General features: G+C 41.9%; 1 protein-coding gene across 2 annotated transcripts in view; it reads right to left on the bottom strand.

Moving 5' to 3' along the window:
* BCAR1 (BCAR1 scaffold protein, Cas family member) overlaps window positions 1-26,816 on the bottom strand; it is a 206,495-nt gene that overhangs the window by 15,653 nt on the left and 164,026 nt on the right. For both annotated transcript variants that reach the window (XM_073605436.1, XM_073605435.1), the window contains exons 3-5: window positions 22,683-22,841; window positions 18,147-18,269; window positions 3,606-4,826 (exon numbers count right to left, since the gene is read on the bottom strand). In XM_073605436.1, the coding sequence (XP_073461537.1) occupies window positions 3,606-4,826; window positions 18,147-18,269; window positions 22,683-22,841 (1,503 nt within the window). The remainder of the gene's footprint in view (window positions 1-3,605; window positions 4,827-18,146; window positions 18,270-22,682; window positions 22,842-26,816) is intronic.

Raw genomic sequence — 26,816 nt, 5'->3', positions numbered from 1 at the left:
GCACCTTTATTTTACACGTCCAACACTGTGTTCTCTGCTTAAAGCTACACAGAAGCTCTGTGATAGGATGAGAGCTCAGTCACATGCCTTTGACGGGTCATATAATCAAGCTCTCCTCCCACCACTTTTTCCTTATTAATTAAAATGAACAGGGCTTTGCCGAACCCTAAAGCCAGCAGAGAATATATGCACATTTATAAAACACAGAGCTGTGCTTTAGCCACATTCACTCTTGGCATTTTTAGAATGCACAGCAAAGCACACAGAAAATGCACATCTCGCTGCGCATTTCGAGAATGCACTGCAAACATGTATCGCGCTTGCAGTGCCATTGTTGATGGCAGTCCAAGTGTGGTTAGCAGACATGCATTTTTCTGCGCACTGAAAAAACACCACGCTCCATCTGCCCGAAAAGGTTCTGGAGCTTCTTTGATGCATATGTCTTCTGTAGGACAGCTCATCCAACTGGATGGGCTGTCCTATGCACAACACGCAAGAAAACGCACAAACAACCTGCAACCGGGAACACACGTTCCCACTATGTGAAGTGTAAATGGGGCCTTTTAAATGATCCTGGGTAGCTTTTTACGGAAAGCACTGGTATGGCCACAATAGGGCCATACTAACTGCTTCATAAATGGGCACCTAAGCATGTTTTTTTTGCCCAAAGGGTAGAGATCATTTAAAATTATACAGATTCGTTTAACCATATTGTACAAAGGGTAATTAAATAAAAAAAAGCAAAGGAAGGCAACCAAAATGAGATCTCTGAGCCCAATTCAGGCCTCTGAAAACCTGTTTTTGAAAGGCTGCTTTGAGTTACCAAACACCATTGCCCTTCTACTGTGTTATTAAAGAATCCCAATAATCTGTTTAATGTCATTTCCATGTACTGCTCTAATGGGGTATTCAGTAATATCTTGTAACAGTAAGCTAAATCATGTTTCCCTGGATTTCTCATCGGTAACATTTGGAGTGACTTATTTTAACAAGCATAAATAATGGGATGTCAGCACTTTGAAATATCCAAGGATAGCACATCATCATAAGATATTACAGGTTCTGCTTTAGTAATTGTCAGATTCTGCCATCAAAAACAGAATCTATCCCGATGTACATGCAGAAAGTAAGCAGTTTTTGACTGCATGTGAAGAAATCCGGAGCACAGCATCTCTCCATCCCTCTCTGTAGGGAAATGCTCATTATAAGGTGAAACAAGAGTCAGGCTGCTGATTCAGCAGATTTGCAGCGAGGTGCTCGATCGGTCTCCTTTAAGCCATGTATCAGAACAGCTGTACACACCTTTCCCAATCTGGAGGCATTATTTAGTGTGCTACAGCAACAGACCTTTAACGGCAAAATGTAAATATCATTAAATAAACAGCCTGCCTGCCAACTATACAGGTTACTCTGATTTTAGCAGACGCAGCTTTTTGACAGCGTGTCTGCAGTTGTCGCCAGATGGCACGAAAGCCCCGGCTCCTCTTTTGATGTGCATGAGTTTGCAAAATGATTGAAATAATTAAAGTCAGGATTAATTAAACCTTCTCTGCCTGGAATGAGGGAAAGGCTTATATCAGTTAAAGTGGCAGTGTCTTCCATCATCTCACCTTCTCTTGACCGTGCAAAGTTTCATTAAAGTTGCTGATTACACAGAAGAGTCATGACTTGCAAGGATGCTAACAAGAGATTTGCCTTCTGACTTCTCATTATAGGGAATATTTTTAGCTCAGCCTACTTGCCAGACAGGTGGTGTCTGCACAGATCACATATGCGTGCACACAGACATGCAATCATATCCCAATTGAAGCAAAACTGGTTCAGCCCTCGTTTGAGCACAGCTTAGAAATCATGCGAATTCATCTGAACTCACACGATTTCAAAGCCGCATTTCAGTCCGACTTTGGGGGGCGACTTGAAAGACATCTGTACGGGTTCATGCACAGATATCTATTGAAATCGCCCTTTAAGTCGTCAAAAAGGAGGACAGGAACTACTTTTGGAAATCAGTGCGCCGCCACAAAGTCGGCGCTGCACCAATTGGGATGCTCCTATTTCCGGCAATAGGCTCCAATGTAAACGGGGGCTTAAATTGGTTCTAAAGCCTTAAGGATCTTTACTTTAATGCATTTTCTACAATAAGGTAAAAAAACCTTTTGTGTCCAGGAACCCCACCTTATACTTACCCAAGTCTGTTCTCAATCCAGCGTTGTGCAAGAGAAAAGTGTCTCTTTTCGCTCTCTCCCACCTTACTGGGCAGATTAATAGCAGTGGGAGCCATTGGTTTCTGTTGCTGTCAATCAAATCTTATGACAAGGGAGAGGGGGGGGGGGGCAGGTCAAAGCCCCACTGTTTATGTCTATGGACCCAGAGCAAACAGATTGCTGGTGGGGTACTCAAAAAGGGGGAGGAGTCAGGAATGCCAACGGAGGACCCCAGAAGAGGAGGATCAGGGCTGCTGTGTGCAAAAGCATTGCACAGAGCAGGTACGTAAGACAAGTTTGTTATTGGAAAAAAATGAAAGGTTTAGAATCACTTTAAATGACAACAATCTTGGTATGACCATGGGCACCAAAACAACACTACCTATATGAAGGAAGCCTCTGCCTGATTTGATTGACTCCTAACCTACCATTCAGTGATATGCAATCCAAAGAAGGGGCACAAACAACTTCTTTGAGAAAAAGACATTGAGATAACTTGGTGACATGAAAACAGCAATATGGACAATATGATTCCAATGTGGAGACAGGCAAATAATAGAGGCCAGGCAGGCAGCCAATATACATGAGACCCAGTACTCACCAGCCTTCCTTGCCAGATTAGGTCATACACTCTGTAAAGTTGTCTTTTTATGTTGTACTTTAGGTTACTAGCCTCTTCTTTATATATTTACATGTATGATACTAATGTGAAAAAATGAACTATACTCAATACACTTTTTTACATTGTGATCTTAAAACAGGCTTGACATCCCTAGAAAGCAAACAATGATCAACTAGTGTTTTTATGTTAGAGCTATCTGAGCTAGTTATATAACACTCTCTAGGTCTATGAGCCATAAGGATCTTACATTAGGTTACCTTTTGATCTGGAATAGACCTGGGGCACAGCTGTTAAATATTACTCATATTGTATCTCTCAGTACTAGACAAAGCATCACACTTCATGTTCTGCTGCCCCTTAGGATATGTAACCTACCTCTGGCTCTCAAATGTGTTTGAAGTAGACACATCGCAGGGTGAAGTTGGCAGTCTACTGTGACACAAGTTGACCTCTACACAATAAATGTGTAATTACTTGGAGAGAAATGTGCATCTTGAATCACCATAGGTAACCTAATTCTAGACCAACCTGAGCATTACTTGTGAAGATCAGGCTATGTATGGCTTAAATGTAATGTTGAAAGCACTAAAGAACAAGTCCAGCTAAATGTGATTACTATCGGGTATAAAAATTACTTGGATAACCTTCACAAACACTACACATTTTTCTACTTGTAAAATAATTTCTAGATGTAAGCACTGTGTTTGGCTGAGATGGTAAAAATATGGTGAATCTGATTTATTATACTAAGAAGGGTATATATTATTATGTACACTGACCTGTAAATGGACATAATCATAATCTTCCATCCAGCCACTCTCGTTGTTTTCATACTGCCCTTCCGGAGATTCTTCTGCTATAAACTTGGGTGGAGATGGCAAAGGCCTTGACTGTATACTTGCCTTTTCCGTGTGTCCCGTTTGACCAACAGACAAATTATTATTGTTATTAGGCAAATGATTGCTATTGTCCTGCCCAGATTGGGACTCTCCTAATGAAAGTTGCTGCTTGGTCCTTTTAAAGAGCAAAGAAGCATTTCCATGTAGAAAAGAAGCCAACTGTTTGGTGTCATCTGGTATCCCTCTGGAATACATGACAAAGCGATCAAGGTCATCCGTAGCGCCCGTCTTGCTGGCTACCAAAACATTCAAGGCCCAATTACAGCTATCCAATGCCTGACTGTGCTTAAGCAGTTGTTGGTAAATATCTTCCATCTTCTGTAATTGCTTGCTAAGCTTTACATGCAGAGTCCGATCAGATGCTTGTGTTGAGTTTACAACCGCTCCTCTGGCAAATTCCAGCAAATCTTTAACTGTGGCTTTCACCCCTTCCACTGCAGCCTGGATGCTTTGTGTATTGGCTTCCATCTGCTCCGGACTTCTCCAAGTACTGCTGATGAAGGACATCAAATAGGAGATGGAACTATTAACACCATGCTGTAACTTTACCAACATTTCCATGGCAGCTTCTAAATCAAGATTCAGCTCTTTCCCTGCAGTCTTTGGTTGAACAGAAGATTCTTTCACTGGAATTGTATCAAGGGAAGATGTGGAAATATTGCTTCTGGTGCTACCTGTGCTGGAGGCAGACAGCCTTTTAAAGCTTCCAGCCAGTTCATCAACAGCTTTGACCTCCCTATCTACCTGGGGAGGAACATCATATATATAATCCGAATCAGTCTCCAGTGAGGCTTTTCCTCCATGGAACTCTCTCGGAACATCATAAACATCATGGAAATTTTGTTGTCCAACAGGTTTCCTTAAGCTAGGGGGGACATCATATATCTCCTGGGAAAATGACGAGTCATTGCCCTTAACAGCAGCAGGAGGAATATCATAGATATCTTCAGGGATGTATGGCTCAGGATCATGGATGTGACTAGGAGCCTGGGGTGGCATTTGCATTTTCTGGTTGGAGAAAGCAGGCGGGAAATCATATGTTTCTTCTCTTTGAGGGCCATCTGGAACATCTTTACTCACGGAAGGTGGAATATCATAAATCTGCAAGAATAAAGGGGTAATGTTATGATGTTACTGATGCTTCACAACTAGTTGACAATGACTTCAAACTTCACTGCAATGAGTTAAGAAATATTATTATTATTATAGAAAAATGTCACAAATCTGGTGATGAATTGCTTTAAAAGCAGCCTATCAGATATATTATTTCATTAGCATGTAACCTGCTAATGATAATCCAGTTCTACATGATTACCTTAATTCCTCTTTTAGAATTCTTTGCTATACACATGTAAAGGTTACTACTTGAAATGCCTGATTCTTCCTTAGATTAACAAAACATGGTTCATGACCAAAACTAAAATTCCTCCCTACAAGTTGCCCAAAACAGACCCATAAAACTACTTCCGGGTACCCCCTGCTCCCTCTGTGCGGCGTACCCTGCGTAGGTATGTGCCTTTTCTGGGCCTGCTGCCCCTCACCAGGCCCAACACCCTACAGGCTTTGACCTGTCTGTTGAGGAACACACACCCTAATTGCATTTTTTTTGTGGTACGGGGGTGAAATTTGGACCTTGCTGTCCCATTTCTATACTCGTAGAACTCTTGGTACCCTTAATAGTTTACTGATGCAATATCTGACATGCTCCCCGTGTTGCAAATTTTGTGATCCATCATACCTTTTTACACTATGGACATCGTACAACCGTTTTGTATGTTAAAAAACTTCAATAAATACGATTGAAACAGAAAACTACTTTCAGGTACTCATGTATGTACCACCTTTTCTATCACAACACTCGATCAACATACCCAGCTAGGGCTGTTCTGTGACAATCAAGGGTCAATTTTAAAGAAAGCGGAACCTTATGTAGAAATAATTAACTAAAGAATTTATAGCACAGAATATATGAATATGCAGTACCACAATGGTTTTTCCTAGTGATCACCAAAAAAACTGTTGGATGGGATAGCTAAAACAGGAAGCCGCCACATTTAATGTCTCTAATGCATGTGAAGCCTCTTCCTATATAAATATAGACAGTGGCTGGGGGGAGGCTGATGACAGGGGATAATGTAGTCAAACCAAGATATAAACCCAGCATGGGGCAAAGAAATTAGTTCCCAAAAATGAAAGGCTTCTGTATTTGGTTACAAACTAAGCAAGGATGAGAAGAACCTATTCTTAGAGACCTTAATTGCAGCTTAGGGGCTCCCGGTCAGGCGTCCAAAGTCCAGTGAGGTAGAAGCCATTAGGTGAGTGCAGACTGGAAGTGAGACCATCTAGATCATGGGTGCTCAACCTGTGGCCCTCCAGCTGGTACTACAAGTCCCATCATGCCTCAGCCTTTAGGAGTTATGTTTTGTAATGGTCAGCCTGGCAATGCCTCATGGGACTTGTAGTTCTGCAACAACTGGAGGGCCACAGGTTGAGCACCCATGGTCTAGACTCAGGATACACTATTAAGATAGAAGGGTATTCCCACAGCCCACACCTATCCGGCCATTCCATTATGAAGTAAAAGCAACCTAAGCTCGCTCCATCAGAAGCCATGCCCCCAATGTTTCGCCCCACCCCCAGGGCTTAATCATGGATTGAGTCCCGGGGCAGAGACGAAACGCATTGAAGCGTGGCTTCAGATGGAGCAGCTGAGGCTGCTTTTACTTCATAATTACATGGCTGGATAGGTGAGCAGTTGCAGGAATACCCTTCTATCTTCATAGTATAACCTATTTTGACTAATTCTATTTGAAAAATGACTACTCACTTTTCCTTTTTATGTATGCAATAATCCACCACCTTCCAAGCCCACAAAGAAACCAAAATAGTACAGTTTCTGGGGCCAACATCCTGGATGCCTTAATCTACTGCTGACCCTGGGAAGAAATATACGTTGAATAAAAATGATTACTGCTTTAAAGAGCTCTGTGGTCAGATACCATATTCCTGATTCATAACCATGTAGTGACTCACCAACTGTAGGAGGAAAGCAAATAACTGAGTCAAATTCTTGGTTTTAATGAATACTGATTCCATGCTTCATGTTAAGTATTAATGTCAGATGATGACAGATCACATCACCAAACCTACATTTTAGAAATGTAATTTTTGTGTTGCAAAAGTACATGTGGCCTTTCAGTTAATAAAAAAAACTTGAGGCACAACCAAGTAAAGCACAAAGAATCCGTTACAGATGTGATCTGTTAGGTCAACAAAATGTACCAGCACTCATGTATTGAGGGGGCCTACCTAAAAATGAATCCCTCACACTATATATAATGTGATAGATCAAATCTGAAACTACATCTGACCAAGTGTGGAGTAGTCTTTGTTGGTGGTGATCGGCTGCTGGACAATGGCAGTAGATCACATGCCCCCCATACCTGGAAGAGCCGTGTTTTCTTATCAGGCAGTGGCAGAGGCTGGAGTGACATGAAAGCACTGGAAAGGTGAGCAGAATTGGGGTGAGCCTTTAGAAACGCTGGCACTGAGTCCTAAATGGACAAGGTGACCATGTCTCCTTGTAAAAAGTAAGCTAAAGCTGGCTAAAGCTGGCTATACACTAGTAGATTTTCAAACCTTTGTACGAACATTTGTATGAAAAATTTTCAAATATTTGATGACTGGACGACTGTTGTTAGAAAGTACTTAAAAATTGTGTTTGCTCTTAACATTCCTTTTTTGGAAGGCTTGCAATTTTCTGAATGAAAACTACATGTACTGTTCCGAATTCATTCGAGAAAAAGTTTCCATCCTGCTTCTTCAAATTTTCCTGTCACTGTGGTCAAAAAAGAATGTTGATTTGACTCCACTAACAATTAGAAAATCACACAAACGCTCTTAAAACGAAAAAAAAAAAATTCAAATGAAATTCTACTAATTTATAGTCAGCTTATTCCACTTTTGTAGGCATTGTCAGTTCAGCCATTATTTATAATTTTTGCTATATGGCATGGATTGAGCAAATTGGCATCTTCCAGTGGCATTAGGTGACTGCGCACAATGCTGCTCAAGTTGCCCATCAATTCAGTGTCCAATTGTGCTCATTGGCTAATCTCTAAATCACACTAGATTTAAGCTAGCCATAGATGGATCAAATCATTCCCTCATCAACACATTTGAGAGATTTTCTTTCCTTCCACCTGTGGGGGTGGAAGGAAAGAAAATCAAATCATCTATGACTTGCCTTAAAGCTGAGTTCTGCCCCCTCCAGAAAAAAACACATACAGCAGCTGCTGACCTTTAATATTAGGACACTTACCTGTCCTGGATCCCAGCAATGTCCGCACCCCAGCCAATGTTTTCATTGGCTCTCGGGTGCTGCAGCTGCCATTGTCTGTAAGGAAGACCGACAGTTTCACAGGCGGTTCCCTACTGCGCGTGCGCAAAGCACCCTGAATTGCCCAGGGGTGGGGGAAGGAGAGCCAAACTTTCGAGTGATCGCGGGTACTCCTAGAAGTGGGGACAGGTACTTGTTAATGCAGGTAACCACCCCCCGGCACCGGAGGGGGCAGATGTCATATAAGCAGAGCTTCCACTTTCAGCTGGAATTCTGCTTTAAGCTGGCCATAGATGAATCAATTTTCTTTCCTGTAACCATAGGATGTAGGAAAGAAAATCTCTCGATTTCCCCATTTACACAGTTAGCCATTGTGTTCTCTCAGTGCGGGGGGCGGAACGTCTGGGGGAGAACACACAGTTGCCGCTTACAATAATCATATGTAAAATCCGACATGCTGATTGTACCTAAGTTGTTTGATCGATCAATTGGGTACAACCAGCCTACCTATTCATGGTTTGAATCTCAGCCGGTCCTTGCTGAACGACCAGATTTGAATCGTCTATGAGCAGCTTTATAAAAAAAAGCATCTAAATTGAATTAAGATAGCAAAAGTTGGAAGGAGAAGTGTTTTCTCATATAAACTAAAGAAAATTGGAATTGGAATAACTGTTAGAGGCAACACTTTCCTTCCAGCGTTTTGTTTTGTCCATCAGGCTTTCCATCCGCTATCCCCGGAGTGAACAGGGCTCTGTTCTGCCTATGCATACAATCTGAAGATTAAACACTGCAGACAATAAGTCTGGGAAGGTCCAGAGTGCAGCAGCAATGAATAATTGCAGTACATTTACTTAATGAAATCAGTAAGCAAATGATTCCTCTTGAGGACTGGTGCACCAAAATGATTAATCTATTCTATAACATCCCATGAATATAAATACATTACCTGTTAGAAGTATACATCTTTTGATGTTGTTTACCTGGAAACCAAACCATAGGCTCATTCATTCGTTTTACTTCTTTTATAAACACCTCTGTGATTTACACGACTACGCAGAGACGGGTAACATAGTATTACGTAGCAGATCAGTCCTATGTGTCTCTAAGACAGTCACATACTTCACAAGGTATAGATGCTTGATAGTTAAAGTGGAACTTTACCCATAACAGTATGATAAAAAATAATGTTCTTTAGTAAGGTACATACATTCCAAATTAATCATTCTGCTACCACAATTATGCCCCGTACACACGGTCGGACATTGATCGGACATTCCGACAACAAAATCCTAGGATTTTTTCCGACGGATGTTGGCTCAAACTTGTCTTGCATACACACGGTCACACAAAGTTGTCGGAAAATCCGATCGTTCTGAACGCGGTGACGTAAAACACGTACGTCGGGACTATAAACGGGGCAGTAGCCAATAGCTTTCATCTCTTTATTTATTCTGAACACGCGTGACACTTTGTGCGTCGGATTTGTGTACACACGATCGGAAATTCCGACAACGGATTTTGTTGTCGGAAAATATTAAAGCCTGCTCTCAAACTTTGTGTGTCGGAAAATCCGATGGAAAATGTGTGATGGAGCCTAAACACGGTCGGAATTTACGACAACAAGGTCCTATCACACATTTTCCGTCTGAAAATCCGACCGTGTGTATGGGGCATTAGTGTGTGCTATAACTTGCCTCCAGCACTGCTCCCGTTTCTTCTTGCTGGAGGCTGCCATTTTGCTGAAGCCCACAGCCCCTGAACAGCAGTAAATCTTAAAGCGGAACTAAACCCTTCGATTTAACGGTTTTAAATAAATCCTAAAATGCGGGGATTGTAACTGTCACATTTGATTGTGTCCTCAACCAACCTGTCAAACCATCAAATGGTTGGTATCATAACTGATCACATGTGCAGCACCATTGCAGTTGCAGGTCAAACAGAAACAGCTTCCTTGGCTGTAAAAGATAGGAGGGTTTAATTCCGCTTTAAAGAAGAACTCTGTGAAAAACTCTGTGAAAAACGTTTATTCTCCCGTGCAATGGGGCTGTGTTTGCACTGCATAGGTTAACTGCTTGCTTTGTCTAGGGGCGCAAAGAAAAGCTACACTTACCCGATCCTTCGATCCTGGAAAACCACGCTCCCCTGTGTCCAGCAGTAGACTGTTCCTGCCATCCTCATGTTCAGAGGTGGTCTATTGGTGTGATGATGTCAGGAAAAGTCCATTCACAAGATCGCTAGCCTGCGGGGGGCTGGAGCAGCAGGCTCCAGTCTCTGTTCTGCAATCCCCTAGACAAAAATGAACAGTTAACCCATGTGGTGCGGGCACAGCCCTTGTGCATGGGAAAATACATTTTTTGCAGGGAGTTCTTCTTTAAAGCGGAACTTCAGTCATTTTTTCAACTTTCCGTCTATTAAATCTTCTGCCCTTGTTATTTTAACTTTGGATAGTAAAACATTTTTTTTCTGCCAGTAAATACCTTATACAGCCCACTTCCTGTTTCTTGTCTGGTAAAAAGCCTAGGCTTATGACATCATGCACAGCTCTCTCTCTCACTCTTGTGAGAGTTTGCCAGGAGGGGAGAAGGGATGAGTCATAAGAGGGCTAATGAAAGCTGCAGGGCTCTGTGTGTCTGTGTAAATCCATGAAGTGAACAGGCAGACGCTTCAGCTGCCCACAATTAAAATGGATACAGCCAGACTCAGTGGAGGGAGATTTCTGCAGCATATTTGGTGCAATATCGCATGTGGCCAGATACAGAATCACGGTATATATAAAATAATATGCAAAGTGGTTGGAGGGAAGCTTCAGAATGGCAAAGATGTTTTTATTACAAATTATGTGAGCAGAGTGCAGTTCCTCTTTAAAGTGTTACTAAACCCAGGACCCAGCTTTCACTATATCTGGTCTCCCACAGTACACAGAACATGGAAATGCAATTATTTTAGTAAATATAAATTGCTAAACACCTTTTCTCATCAGCATTATATAGCAGCCTTGTGACTTCTATCAGAGACTGGTTAAAGCTTGTAGGAGGGGCTTTCATTCTACTCTGACCGTTCTATGAGGCTGCAGGACCCCTGACTCTCTGTCTGGACAGTGCCGATTGGCCCTGTGCTGATTTACACAATGGGCAGGATTAACGCTTTAGGTTTCACAGTGAGTATAACAAGCATGCTTTACTGCATATACAGACTGATTTTACTATTGTGGGTTTAGTAACGCTTTAAGGCTGTCAGCAGATTGGCCTCTACAAATTTGGCAGTGCCTAAAAATAGAGAGCAACTGAGCATGTGCAGAGCAGGGTGAGACAATGTATTACTGGATTTTAACAGTATAGGCTCTTATTTTTATTGTTTTACATAGCTATACCTGCCAAAGGGGCCATCCTGAAGTGATCTATCAGGACTTCATTTTCTGACTAAAGTTCCACTTTAATGCCCTGTACACACGGTCGGACTTTGTTCAAACATTCCGACAACAAAATCCTAGGATTTTTTCCGACGGATGTTGGCTCAAACTTGTCTTGCATACACACGGTCACACAAAGTTGTCGGAAAATCCGATCGTTCTAAACGCGGTGATGTAAAACATGTACGTCGGGACTATAAACGGGGCAGTGGCCAATAGCTTTCATCTCTTTATTTATTCTGAGCATGCGTGGCACTTTGTCTGTCGGATTTGTGTACACACGATCGGAATTTCCGACAACGGATTTTGTTATCGGAAAATTTTATAGCCTACTCTCAAACTTTGTGTGTCGGAAAATCCAATGGAAAATGTGTGATGGAGCCTACACACGGTCGGAATTTCCGACAACAAGGTCCTATCACACATTTTCCGTTGGAAAATCCGACCGTGTGTACGGGGCATTAGAGTGTATTTATAAAACATTCGTTGGACGAATGTCAGAAGCATTCGTGAAAGCTGAATGAAATGTCCACATATTTTTCCTATTGGGTCATTTTCTGTATTGTCAGTTCAATCCATTGGTCAAAATGCAGTACGGTTTTCTGAAATACCTCAATGAGAAAATATACTGATACAGGAATTAATCGATCAGAAAAAATACAGGGAAATTTTGTTCAGCTTGCACGGAAAGCTTCTGATGTTCGTCCAACAAAGGTGTTATAAATTATTATTTGAAAAGTTCAGAATAAAGTTTGAACAGTAATATTACAAAAAAGGGCCTGTTGTATGAATGTTATTTGTGGTGATGAGCTAAGATTTGGGCTGAACCTAGTTGAGCCCAAACCCGCGAGAAACTGTCACATGACAGCAAGCCGCTGCCCATCGAGCTACGGCTGGGGAATTCCCTGCCCCACATCATGAGTAACAAAGGATTGGGGATGCTGGTGGCATCATTGACCTATTATGGTCATATTTGGATAATGTCATTGACCAAATCCGGTCATGTGTCCCCACCACCCCTGCCCCTTTGTCATTGACCAAATCCAGTCATGTGTCCCCACCACCCCTGCCCCTTTGTCATTGACCAAATCCGGTCATGTGTCCCCACCACCCCTGCCCCTTTGTCATTGACCAAATCCGGTCATGTGTCCCCACCACCCCTGCCCCTTTGTCATTGACCAAATCCAGTCATGTGGCCCCACCACCCCTGCCCGTTTGTCATTGACCAAATCCGGTCATGTGTCCCCACCACCCCTGCCCCTTTGTCATTGACCAAATCTGGTCATGTGGCCCCACCACCCCTGCCCCTTTGTCATTGACCAAATCTGGTCATGTGTCCCCACCACCCCTGCCCCTTTGTCATTGACCAAATCTGGTCATGTGGCCCCACCACTCCTGCCCCATTTTTGCGTGCAACTGCAGGATGGGGAATTCGCTGTCCGCGGCAGATTGGGCCGGCGGCCTGCTATCATGCCACAGCTTCCCATGGGTTCAGGACAAACCTTAGCTCATCACTAGTTATTAGTAACAATTGAAGGTAATTACCCACAGCCACCGGTCGGAGACAAATTTGCAGGGATGGTTTGACTCTGACTGATGACTAATGGAAAATAGCTCCAGTTTTTAACATAAAAATGTCAATACATCATCCATAAGAAGTTTGTTATAAGCTTAATGGAGGGACTGGGAAATTTTATAAATCCATATAATGTATATAACATAACAGCATCAATTCACAAAGCCATATGAGTTATGTTCATTATTATCTCATAGATCCTGCATCAAAAATTCAGTTCACACAAGTAGATAGATACTGAATTAATTTAAATTTATTAACTTTCCACATGAAATGAACATGCAATCTCTATTTCTCATGAATCAATATTTTATAGATTGTTCTTTTTATCCCCCTCTAAGCAGATAGCGCACAGTAATGACAATTCTGCAGTATAAGACGTTGGTAAATCGACACGAAATGTATTTTTCTGCTGGTACTCAGTAAACATTTATTTTATAGACGACTTCCACAAAACGTTAATTTTTATAGGGTATGACATTTATTTCATTATGGCTTTGCCTTTAACCAAAAGACCAATTTATCTGACAAGACAGCAGTGGTGTATTTTGTAGTTGGTGTAGAATTGCTGTCTTATAGTAGTACTAATGACGTTTGTCCTGAGGATTGAAGCTCTAAAGCCTCGTGCACACGGTACAATTGTTGGCCAACCAAGCGTCTGATTTTTGTCAAAAGGGCGTGTGCCAGGATCTTGTCGTGCCACAAACACAAACGTAGTGACGTACTACGAGGAATTTCAGCTCTTGAGCGCCACCCTTTGGGCCCCTTCTGCTAATTTCATGTTTGGTGGGCATTGGTTCTGAGCATGCGTGTTTGTACTTTCGACTTTTGTGTGACGGATTTGTGTGCTGACCATATGAAAATCTGACGTCAAACCGCTGTCTGTGGAAAATTTACTAGCCTGTCATCTAAGATTTGTTGGCGGAAAATTGGACAATTGTCAAAAGGAGTATACAGTGGAACCTTGGTTTATGAGTAACGCGGTTAACGAGCGTTTTGAAAGACAAGCGTTTTGAAAGACGAGCAACTTTTTTTTTTAAATTCTGACTCGGATTGCGAGTGTTGTCTCGCAAAATGAGCAGAATTCAAGCTAATGGAGTGTGCAATACTGCATTTGGCCAAAGGTGCGGGGGCGACACTCGGAATGGTTCTGAGCCATTCGGAAATACTCGGAATGACTCGGAAATACTCAGAAACAATCGGTTCCCGAGTGTTTCCGAGCCTTTCCGAGTTCGGCCGAGCTGTCCCCGAGTATTTCCAAGGCTCTCCGGCACCCCCCCACCTCTGGCCACATGCGGTATTGCATGTAATAGAAGTCAATGCAGAACAAATTGTCTTTGTTTCCACTGACTTCTATGGGGAAACTTGCTTTGATATGCGAGTGCTTTGGATTATAAGCATTCTCCTGGAACGGATTATACTCGTAATCCAAGGTTCCACTGTACTAATGGTAAGATTTTAGGACAACAGTCTGTCAACAGACTATCTCCTTCCAACAATCAAACCATGTGTACAAGGCTTAAGGCTGGGTTCACACTATTGTGAATTGGATACGGGTTTCTCCGCATCCAATTCGTATAGCAGGAGATTGTCTCTCTATGGAGATGGTTCACACATCTCCAGGGCTGCTCCGGTGCAATCTGCACAGGAGCCCTGTGTGTCTTTGGGTCCATTTCAGGTCCGAATTCAGCCAAAAATCCGGGCTGAAATCGGAACCTGAACCGGTGAATGGAGATGCACCGGACTGCCAGCTGCAAGCTGCTTCGTGCTCTTCGTGCCAAAAATTCAGTCCAAGGCTGGCCAAACATACGACCAGTGGAGTTAATGAAAAAAAAAGAAATAATCTGATTCCCCCATCCACACATTTGAGGTGGATGGGGGATTCTTTCCTTGTGTAGTATTGGATTCTTAAATTCTGACGGTAGGGAGCCTTCCCCGTCGTCAGACTACAATGATTAGTGTTGCCGGCTATAGTCGGTGGCACTGATCATTCGGGAAAAACCCAACAGGATGGTTGTACACAAGTCGATTGATAGGCTAACTTGTGTACAACCAGCTAGCCCATATATGAATCAAAACTTGGCTGGGCCCTGCTGAACCGGCCAAATTTCAACCCATTTACAGTAAGGCCGGCTTTAGTCTTGGTCACCTCTCTTGATATAGTGGGCCTCAAATCCAGCTACTGACATCACCACAGGGCTGCATATATTTACTAAGGTAAAAAGAAAATAGTGACGCTAGCAGGGTCTCAAACTGGCAGCCCACCAGCTGTTGGGAAAATACATGTCCCTTGAAGAATTTGTCCTCCAGATGAAGCCACGAGGATGGTGGCTTAACGCGTGGAGGTGGAGCTTGGCGGTCATTTACGTAAGACTTGTTGGATTTATATGCTGTTTTTTATAAATGTGAGTGTAATTTATGGAGCTGGGGTGGTGAGGTTTCTTTCCACTTAACATCTGGTACTGCACTATCGGAAGTACTTTTTATTTTCATGCCGGTTTGGAGTTGCTGGTGAACTTCATGGAGGCATTCTTAAAGGAGAAGTGTACAGAGTGCAGAGTGGGTTTGACACCTGCAGGGTCTTTATGAGAGCCATTGGAGATCAATGTGGAGCCATCTGCTGATGGGAATCATTTTGAGCTATAAGCGTGTTTGACCCTTTAAGGGTCTATTAAGGAGGTGAGCGTCCATTGCACCACGGATTGTCATTTGGTTTATGAAGCACATTTATTCACATTGAAGCTTTTATTGCAATTTTTTTTTCATAAGAAGACTTTATTTTTTTTATTATTATTTTTCATATGCATTTATGTTTCATTACAACTTTATTGTTTTTGGACTTGGATTTGTAATTAGCACTCTATCAACATTTTGACACGGTTTTTATTACATAAATTTCAGAAGCTCTATCACACTTCATACATCATACTCATGAGGCATTGCAAGGCTGACAGTTACAAGCATGACTCCCACAGGCAGAGGCATGATGGGACTTGTAGTTTCGCAACAGCTGGATGGCCACCAATTTGAGACCCCTGCGCTAGAGGTATGGGACGTAATCGAACCATACAATAATGATCACAAAAAAATATTTAAAAAAATATATATATAAAACTAAGAGTCTATTGTTAATAAGTCCATGTTGTGAATTGGCTGTGGTCAACACCACAAGCAGCACACTTACAGTGGATATAAAAAGTCTACACAGCCCTGTTAAAATGTCAGGTTTCTGTGATGTAAAAAAAATGAGACAAAGATAAATAATTTCAGAACTTTCTCCACCTTTAATGTGACTTATAAACTGTACAACTCAATTGAAAAACAAACTTAAATCTTTTACGGGGGGGGGGGGGTAAAAATAAAAAACTAAAATAATGTGGTTGCATAAGTGTGCACACCCTCTTATAACTGGGGATGTAGCTGTGTTCAGAAGTTCAGAATTAAGCAATCACATTCAAACTCATGTTAAATAGGAGTCAGTACACACCTGCCATCATTTAACTTGCCTCTGATTAACCCCAAATAAAGTTCAGCTGTTCTAGTAGGTCTTTCCTGACATTTTCTCAGTCGCATCCTACAGCAAAAGCCATGGTCTGCTGAGAGCTTCCAAAGCATCAGAGGGATCTCATTGTTAAAAGGTATCAGTCAGAAGAAGGGTATAAAAGAATTTCCAAGGCATTAGATATACCATTGAACACAGTGAAGACAGTCATCGTCAAGTGGAGAAAATATGGCACAACAGTGACATTACCAAGAACTGGACGTCCCTCCAAAATTGATGAAAAGACAAAAAGAAAACTGGTCAGGGAGGCTGCCAAGAGGCCTACAGCAACATTAAAGGAGCTCCAGGAATATCTGGCAAGCATTGGCTGTGTGGTACATGTGACAACAATCTCCCGTATTCTTCGTATGTCTGGGCTATGGGGTAGAGTGGCAAGATGGAAGCCCTTTCTTACAAAGAAAAACATCCAAGCCCGGCTAAATTTTGCAAAAGCACATCTGATGTCTCCCTAAAGCATGTGGGAAAATGTGTTATGGTCTGATGGAACCAAGGTTGAACCTTTTGGCCATAATTCCAAAAGATATGTTTGGCGCTGCACATCACCAAAAGAACACCATAACCACAGTGGTGGCAGCATTATGCTTTGGGGCTGTTTTTCTTCAGCTGGAACTGGGGCCTTAGTCAAGGTAGAGGGAATTATGAACAGTTCCAAATACCAGTCAATATTGGCACAAAACCTTTAGGCTTCTGCTAGAAAGCTGAACATGAAGAGGAACTTCATCCTTCAGCACTTCATCTTTCAGTATGGCAACGACCCAAAGCATACATCCAAATCAACAAAGGAATGGCTTCACCAGAAGAAGATTAAAGTTTTGGAATGGTGCAACAAGTATATGAAATCAGTTTGTAATAAAAGTGTCCTCCCTCCTTGCTATCCTAACTCTACATTTAAGCTCCGGATGGAGTGAAATGTGCCAGTGGGCAGAGCAGCAGGTGGAAAAGCTTTTGTAGCGAAAAGTATTAATATTATTTCATAGCAGGCTTTTATGATAGAGAGAGAGACTTCTTTTTTGGTTGAAATGCTATGATTGTCGAGCAGGTAACAGACTACTTGAGGTAAGTGTCTATCAGCCAGTGGAGTGGGAGCTAGAGTACGTAGTTTGTGAGAGATCACTTTCCAGTACAACCCCTTTACAAATCAATGTTTCCAAAATTGTGTTCCTACAGCTCCCTTAAAATGTATTTGTACCAACTTTGATATTTTTCTCAGCAAGATCCAATATAAAAGAAAGAAAAAAAAAAAAAAATATATATATATATATATATATATATATATATATATATATATATATATATATATATATATATATATATATAAAGGAATGGACAGCACAGGAAATATGATAGTGGGACAAAAATAAATGAACTACTGTAAGCTTTTCTAAATAACATTTTCCTTCACTGTCTTGAGTAAGCACCTAGGTAGCAAACACACAAGTCTACCATCTGCAGGGGCCCAAAGGGCCACACAATAAGTGCCAAAGGGCTGCTGGTTGGACACCAGGACTCGAAGATATCATCTTGCTTCTACTTACCATTAAGTGAGACTGTAACTGCTCCTGCATGTTTTTTTCCACGCTGGGAGGGATGTCATATATCTCTTGGGTTTGTTCTCGGCTGAGAGGGCCTTTTACTGCCATTGGTGGAATGTCATAAACCTGAGAAAACCCAGAAAGCAGTTAGATTCATTACAATAACAAGACTTTCTAAATGTAAAATTCCATAAAATGTTATTGCAATGTCCCTCTGAGGACAAGATGTGTGATCTTTACAAATCCAAGAGTGGAAAGGTTGTAATTGTCTATAACATTGGATTATCTTCAGGTACAATTATTGTTATTAAACCATTGGGATATTTTCATAGCCCTGTGCAGTGATGTGAGTGTTGTTGACACTGTAACCCTTCCTTCTATGTTATCTACATTAAAGTGGCATTGAAATGGCCTCTTTTGTCATAAATGCCTCCCTCTGCCTGTCAGCAGTAATGCAAGCTGAGTCGCATGTGTAGCTCAGACCACATTTATGGCACCCGCTCTGCGCCGTGGTGATGTGACTCCTTTGTGCATGCATGGGAGTGATGTCATCGCGGCCCAGCCATTTAGGCAGCCGAAGAGGCGAAACCCATAAGTAAACATGGCAAAGATGGAATTGTCAGGACCAGTGCTAAAGGGCGCTGTTTGACAGGTAAGTCTGTCATAATGTATATGCAGTGCATAGTAGCATATCATGACCATAGGTGTGCACGCAGGGTGTGCCAGGCACACCCTAATTTGGGGGTCGGCAACACATTGATCATGATCTACCTGTTGATTGCGGGAAGGTGTCGGGTAGACTGCTATCCTTCCCAATCACTCACTGTGTTCATTCACAATTGAAAAATAGTAAACTATTAGAAGTGCCACGGAGAGGAGGGGGAGAGGAGCGAGGCTTTGTGTGCCCGCATCGCTGGACTGTGGGACAGGTGAGTGTCTAATTATTTAAAGTCAGCAGCTACACTTTTTGTAGCTGACTTTTAAATGGGCGGAACTCCGCTCTATTGTCTAAACCGGCAACAAAAGTAAGTACACCCCAAGTGAAAATTAACCAAATTGGGCCCAATTAGCCATTTTCACTCCCCGGGGTCATATGACTCATTAGTGTTACAAGGTCTCAGGTGTGAATAGGGAGCAGGTGTGTTAAATTTGGTGTTATCGTTCTCACTCTCTCCTACTGGTCACTGGAAGTTCATGGCACCTCATGGCAAAGAGCTCACTGAGGATCTAAAAAAAAAGAATCGTTGCCCTACATAAATATGGCCTAGGCTATAAGAAGATTGCCAAGACCCTGAAACTGAGCTGCAGCACAGTGGCCAAGACCATACAGCGGTTTAACAGGAAAGGTTCCACTCAGAACAGACCTTGCCAAGGTCGACCAAAGAAGCTGAGTGAACGTGCTCAGCGTCATATCCAGAGGTTGTCTTTGGGAAATAGCCGTATGAGTGCTGCCAGCATTGCTGCAGAGGTTGAAGGGGTGGGGGGGTCAGCCTGTCAGTGCTCAGACCATACGCCGCACATTGCATCAAATTGGTCTGCATGGCTGTCATCCCAGAAGTAAGCCTCTTCTAAAGATGATGCAAAAGAAACCCCACAAACAGTTTGATGAAGACAAGCAGACTAAAGACATGGATTGCTGAAACCATGTCCTGTGGTCTGATGATAAACTTATTTGGTTCAGATAGTGTAAAGCGTGTGTGTGTGTGGCAGCAACCAGGTGAGGAGTACAAAGACAAGTCTGTCTTGCCTACAGTCAAGCATGGTGGTGAGAGTGTCATGGTCTGCATGAGTGCTGCCGGCACTGGGGAGCTACAGTTAATCGAGGGAACTGTGAATGCCAACATGTACTGTGACATACTGAAGCAGAGCATGATCCCCTCCCTTCGGAGACTGGGCCACAGGGCAGTATTCCAACATACCGACCCCAAACACACCTCCAAGATGACCACTGCCTTGCTAAAGAAGCTAAGGGTAAAGGTGATGCACTGGCCAAGCATTTCTCCTGACCTAAACCCTATTGATCATCTGTAGGGCATCCTTAAACGGAAGGTGGAGGAGTGCAAGGTCTCTAACATCCACCAGCTCCGTGATGTCGTCATGGAGGAGTGGAAGAGGACTCCAGTGGCAACCTGTGAAGCTCTGGTGAACTCCATGCTCAAGAGGGTTAAGGCAGTGCTGGAAAATAATGGTGGCCACACAAGATATTGACACTTTGGGCCCAATTTGGACATTTTCACTTAGGGGTGTACTCACTTTTGTTGCCAGTGGTTTAGACACTAATGGCTGTGTGTTGAGTTATTTTCAGGGGACAGCAAATTTACACTGTTATACAAGCTGTACACTCACTACTTTACATTGTAGCAAAGTGTCATTTCTTCAGTGTTGTCACATGAAAAGATATAATAACATATTTACAAAAATGTGAGGGGTGTACTCACTTTTGTGAGATAATATATATATATATATATATATATATATATATATATATATATATATTGCAGCTTTGGGGTGCACACACCTAATATTATGACATAAACCTGCAGGGGAGCACTTTTTTTTTTAAAAAGTGGACTTTAATATCACTTTAAGCAGCTATCATCTATATCACTATTTAGGTATGTGAGAAGTTTAGTTACTTGTACATTAAGCTTGCTCAGTGTGTTGTAAAAATCTATTTGGGCAGGACTTTCCCAGCATGCATCACAGACTTCTTATCTGCTCTAAATGGCATGTGCAATCTAATTGTCTATTTTAGCAGGGCATTTGACACACTGGATAGGCTCAGCATCGTGTTACAGTAATTATACAGTACTATAGCTCCCACTTTGAAGTTTATTTATTAAAGCTTAACGCCAGACAAACATGTTTAAGTAGATTTGTGTAGAAGTATCTCCAACGTACCAGAACTGGAAATTCCTAGTGAAGAAAATCTTGCAAGCAATCAGAAAAGACTTTCCAAACCAATGCTCAAAACCTCTACATAGATGGAGCTTCCTGTAATGGTCACCCCAGCACGCTGCTGTCTTCATCCTGGGTGACCGATCAACTGACTACCCACGTGTTTTTCTCTGCAGGTTGTGCTGATGTCACATTGTTGTTGTCTGTTGTGCTGCTGAGTGCGGCTGGCCTTTTTGCCATTCTCACCACACTCTCCTTTATCTTGCTATTGCCAGGCTGATGACAGGTATACTCCTATCATACTCCTATCATCTTCCACAGCACTGCAAAATCCACCCCCAAAATTTACTACACATAATGCATGTATCCATGGGGCTCTTGGGAATTCTAGATCTGCACCTGAGTGTGTGTGTGTGTAGAGACATTAAGTGCCCAGTAGATATATCCTTCTCGCTGGTACTTGGCAAAGGCATTCAGAGGCACATCAAATGATGTCACATCGATAAATCACAGGTAATTACAGCGCTTGCAATAAGAATAACCAAATAACCAAACCAATAACCTTGCCCCAGTTGAAGTCCTTTGGGACGAAACGCGTTGGACTTGGCTCTCATTGCTTTTTTATTCTGTGATCACCATTTTTATCTTATTGATGTATTCCAGTTTTTAGAAATAAAAAACCTACTCTTTTTGACCTACACCATATGGAGGCATTTTTTCTTTCTATAAACCTTTTTGACGATAGCTCCTTTGCGGTCCAGTCTGGTCCTCCACGCCTGGATTACAGCTCTGGTGTTCCCCACATCTGAGGTCTGGTTCAGTGGTCATCTGTATACCCCTTGGAGTCATGTTTGGAGGTCCCGGGTCCTTTGGAGTCTTGCCGATTTGCCGATCCTGGCTACCTTGCCTTAATGACTCGTTGTTGCTGACATTTGAGTCCACCTGTTCTGGTAAGAGTAGATATACTTCCCTTTTTCGGTTGAAGATGTACCATCTCTGATGCTCTCTATGCCGGACCGTGCCAGTGTACTCCATCCCTAATTAGCCACTATTTGGTGGTGGACTCACACGGGTCCTTTCATTTTCCTTTCATTTGTATATGATTTATTCACGCATTATTTATGTGCATATATATTATGTGTTTACTTTTTAGCGTTACATTATTTATTGTTCATTATCCATTATCTTTGTCATATTGTTCATTTAGCGCAGTATTATTTCCCATTTACAATGAGAATAACTAATTTTATGTCAGAAGGCTTGAAGAAACATGGGGAGGGATGAAAAAATATAATTGCCTGGAACTAAGCTTTAGGCCAGGATCACACCACGATCCATGTGCATTTCCCACACCGCATTCGAAAAGAAGTATTAACAATATTCCAAACGCAGGTCACAAATGCAGTACGTTTTCCTGCATCGTGCGATCTGGTTGCAATCAGGTTCCAAAATTGGTGCATGCACAACTTTGATGTGATTTGAGCCTATTCAAAATGAATGGGCTCAAATCGCACCGCACTGAATCGCTTGTGAATTAAACAGGAATGTGGTGCAGTTCCTGTGCGATTTATAGTGTAAAAAGAGGCTTGATGAAAACCATACATTGTCAATGTTACAGAAGTTTACCATGGCAGTACCAACCTCTGGGCTGTAGTTGTTCACTAAACACCTGGTGGGGACATCATAGATCTCCTGGGGTCCCGCTGGGACCAGATGCCTCGGAATATCATATTCGTCTTGCTGCTCTGTCTTGGGTGAATCGTACACATAGACTTGGCCTTTCCGAGTAGGAAGGACAACCTAGGAAAAAAGACAAAATAATTGTAATATTCTGTGCCACACATCTGACATTATGTTACAACAAAACAATTTCACAATGATACAATACTTGAAGTGACCCTGCAGGAATTGAAATGTGGGTGTTTCCACTGCTGACTTCCTTTTAAAGGTGCGGATTCAAGGGCCGTCATCCTCACTTGTTTTTGTGGATCCCGCACTTGTCTTTTAAAGCAAATATATTTTTGTTTCTGAAAAAATCTGTGCTGAAATTCCAACAACCACCAATAGATGGAGACACAATCTAAGCAGGTGAATACAATAGAATAAAACCTATACATGAAACGATATGCTATATCTCTTTATAGTGCGATGACATGTATATTTTATCAGGTTTTAGGCTGATCGGTAATGGCCATAACCTTTGTGACTCTGGGTGGTTCTGAACTAAGCACACGGAAAGTAAATATCAATGTATTCCAATCCAGTTTCTTTGTTCTGATTGCCTATTTTTACATTTCGTGACCTTTGAATAGGAAAACTGGGTGGAGAAATATATAATGTATACAATGTTACTAATTTACCTTGGTGATCAATTGTACGAGACAGTATAAAGATATCAGATATCTGTTCATTCAGAGACAGTAAGGCCTCATGCACACGGGTATGGGAATTTATGCCTAAAATGTGTTGGATTTTTTTCTTCCAGAACTTGGCAGCAAAAATGGCTCTAATGTTGTGTATGTGTGCGCATGTATGTGCGAATGGTGTTGAGCATAAATGCATTCTACTGGCTAAAATATTAATTTGTTCTGGGCATTGGAATACATTTACATGCATACGTGTATGTGTACGCATGTGTACGCATGTAAATTATGCTCAAAAGCTCCTCTCCTCTGTGCTTTTTTTTCTGCCTGAAAACGCCTATGTGTGTATGGCCACATAGGCTAACATAGAGATGCATTTACAGGCGTAAAAAAAAATCTCAAAACGCCTATGTGTGTATGGCCACATAGGCTAACATAGAGATATATTTACAGGCGTAAAAAAAAATTCTGAGCACCTGTATAAGCAGCATACTTTAACCACTTGCCAACCGCAATACGTATATTTGCGTTGCGATTTGCAAGTGGTTTACCGGGATTATGGCTGAAGCTATCAGCCATAACCCCGGTACCGTTTTTTTTTTACAGCCGGCGGCTGACTTTCACATGAAAGCCTTCCGAGCGGCTCATAAGCCGCCTCGAGCTTACTGTTTCTCTGCCGTTTCGCCCAAGGAACGATCCAACGGTGACCTCCAGCTGGTCACACAGGAGATCAAAGAGTACATCCTCTTTGATCGCCTCTATGGCCTTGGAGGACTGGAGCGACGTCATGATGTCACTTCTGGTCTGGGCTGGAAGTAAACAATTTTTTTTTTTTAAAGCATAGGATCATTTTTTTTAATCTTTTGCTTTTAAAGGTAAAGGAGAGATTTTGGATCTTTTTGACCCCAGATCTCTCCATAAAGAGGACCTGTCATCCTTATTTCTATTGCAAGGGATGCTTACATTCCCTGTAATAGGAATAAAAGAGATTAAAAAAAAAATGAAAGGGGCAGTGTAAGAATAAAAAATAAAAAGTCAAATAAATAAGAAAAAAATTAAAAATTAAAGCACCCCCCCCCCCATTCCTCACGTGCAGAAGCGAACGCATGTGTAAGTCATGCACGCATATGTAAACGTTATTCATTACACACATGTCAGGTATCGGCACAAACGTTAGAGTGAGAGATATAATACTAGCGCTAGACCTCCTCAGTAACTCTAAACAGGTAACCTGTAAAGGTGTTGAAGGGTTGCCTGTTTATTTATTTCACGTACTTATATAGCGCACTTATATAGCGCCATCAATTTACGCAGCGCTTTACATATACATTGTACATTCACATCGCTAAAACGACGGTAAAGCGTCGCTAAAAATAGCGCCATTTTATCGCCGACGCACCTCCCGCCCCAGTGTGGAAGGGGCCTAATGGTGCGCAGGGGACGGAGCTGCAGCACATAGTGGGGAACACAGACATCCGACACTCCTGGAAGTGTCAAATGTCAAAGATATTTACAGAGGCTGCAGTATTGGAACAACATGAAGGAAGGAGACTTGGGCTGCAGGAAAGGTGAGAAGAACTGCTTTTCTATTGCAGAGAAATTCAGTTAGAGATTTTTGTAGAGAGCCATTGGCTCTTGCTGCTGTCACTCACAGTCAGTGAGCCAATGAGGAGAGAGCGGGGGCTGGGTCGAGTCATGCTCCATGTCCGAATGGACACACAAAGCAGTGGCTCTGGAGCGAGCCTGCTCAGGTGCCCCCATAGCAAGTTGGCAGGAGGGAGGGGCCAGGAGCACAAGCAGGGGGACCGGAAAGGGGAGGATCGAGGCTGCTCTGTCCAAAACCATTACACAGCGCAGGTAAGTATAACATGTTTGTTATTTCAAAGAAAAAACGAAACCTTTAATATTACTTTAAGACTGATATCTTCACGTACTAGAGGATGATGGCTGGAGGCAGCTTGATGGTTTGTAAGTCAGCCTATCTCATCGTTCATACATAGGTCCACATTGGTGACCGTCTTCCTCCACTCCATGCTAATCCCAGAGGACATCGATCATAGTGCGGGACAGCGAATGATACAGCCCATCAATAATTAAAAAGGATTACCTCAGCAGGCAAAGACATTGACATGACATACAGAAGGTTCAAGTGCCATTTTTTTCTCCTGAAGGCATTATACATGTGATTGGATTGGATTATAACATCTCAGATCAAATCTGGTAGCAATGTCCTACTTTCCAAAATCTTTATGTGCAGTCAAATGTAAAATGACATTTACTCTATGTAAAAATTGGGCAGTGACGCTGTTCTTTATGGGGGGATGGGGGGGGGGAGGGGATCATTCATGAAATGAAACAGGACTCCTTAAGGATGCATTTGCAGCCTTATATATAAGGTGTTCGCCCTGTTCTGAGTTATAGAGGAATAGTAGGTCTGCTTGAAGAATTTCTATAGGATGGAGTGTGCGACTGACAGATTAGTAGGTCTACATAACCCCACATATTGTGTTTTTATATTTTAGTCTGTTAAGGGAAAAAAAATACCGTATTTGTTGGCATATAAGACGACCCAATTTTCCAGTTTTTGCCTATAATCACCATATAAGACGACCCTTCCGAGGCTTCATATTTCCTTCTTCTTGCTGGAGCTGGAACCATACTGCTCTGAGCCAATCACAGCAAGCGATGTATTCTATTCTATTCTACAAAGCCTGATCAGATTGGCAGAGACTGTAACATTATCAGCCCGCCTCTCTGACTCTCAAAGTCAATCCGAGCAAGCTACTGTATGTAGCCTGCTTGGATTGGCATAGGTTATTACTCCAATCCGAGCAGGCTCTGTATTCATTAATAGAATACATCGCTCACTGGGATTGGCTCAGAGGTGTATACTGTATGTAGCCAAAGCTACATACAGTATAACCGCACATCCACCATCTGGTGGGCTGACATTCAGCGGGCGGCATTTTGTACCCGGCGCATAAGACGACCCTCGCTTTTTGGCCGTTTTTTTAAATGTAAAAGGTCATCTTAACGTCGGAAAATACAGTACCTTTCTTAGTTTTGCAATGTTTTTGATTATATATATATATATATATATATATATATATATACACACACATACACACACACAGAGTATATATATATATATATATATATATATATATATATATATATATATATATATATATATATATATATAAAATCAAAAACATTGCAAAACTAAGAAAGGTACTGTATTTTCCGACGTTAAGATGACCTTTTACATTTACATACACACACACAGAGTATATATATATATATATATATATATATATATATAGAGTGCTCAGCATAAATGAGTACACCCCAACCGATTTGTTAGAAAACCTTTCCTTTCAGTCTGCGATGCATAGTAGCACATTAAAACTTT

Source organism: Aquarana catesbeiana, linkage group LG11 (assembly GCF_042186555.1).
Source record: "Aquarana catesbeiana isolate 2022-GZ linkage group LG11, ASM4218655v1, whole genome shotgun sequence".
In the NCBI taxonomy this organism is placed as follows: Eukaryota; Metazoa; Chordata; class Amphibia; order Anura; family Ranidae; genus Aquarana; species Aquarana catesbeiana.
The sequence above is the reverse complement of the archived record's forward strand: the minus strand, read 5'-3'. Positions and strand labels throughout refer to the sequence as shown.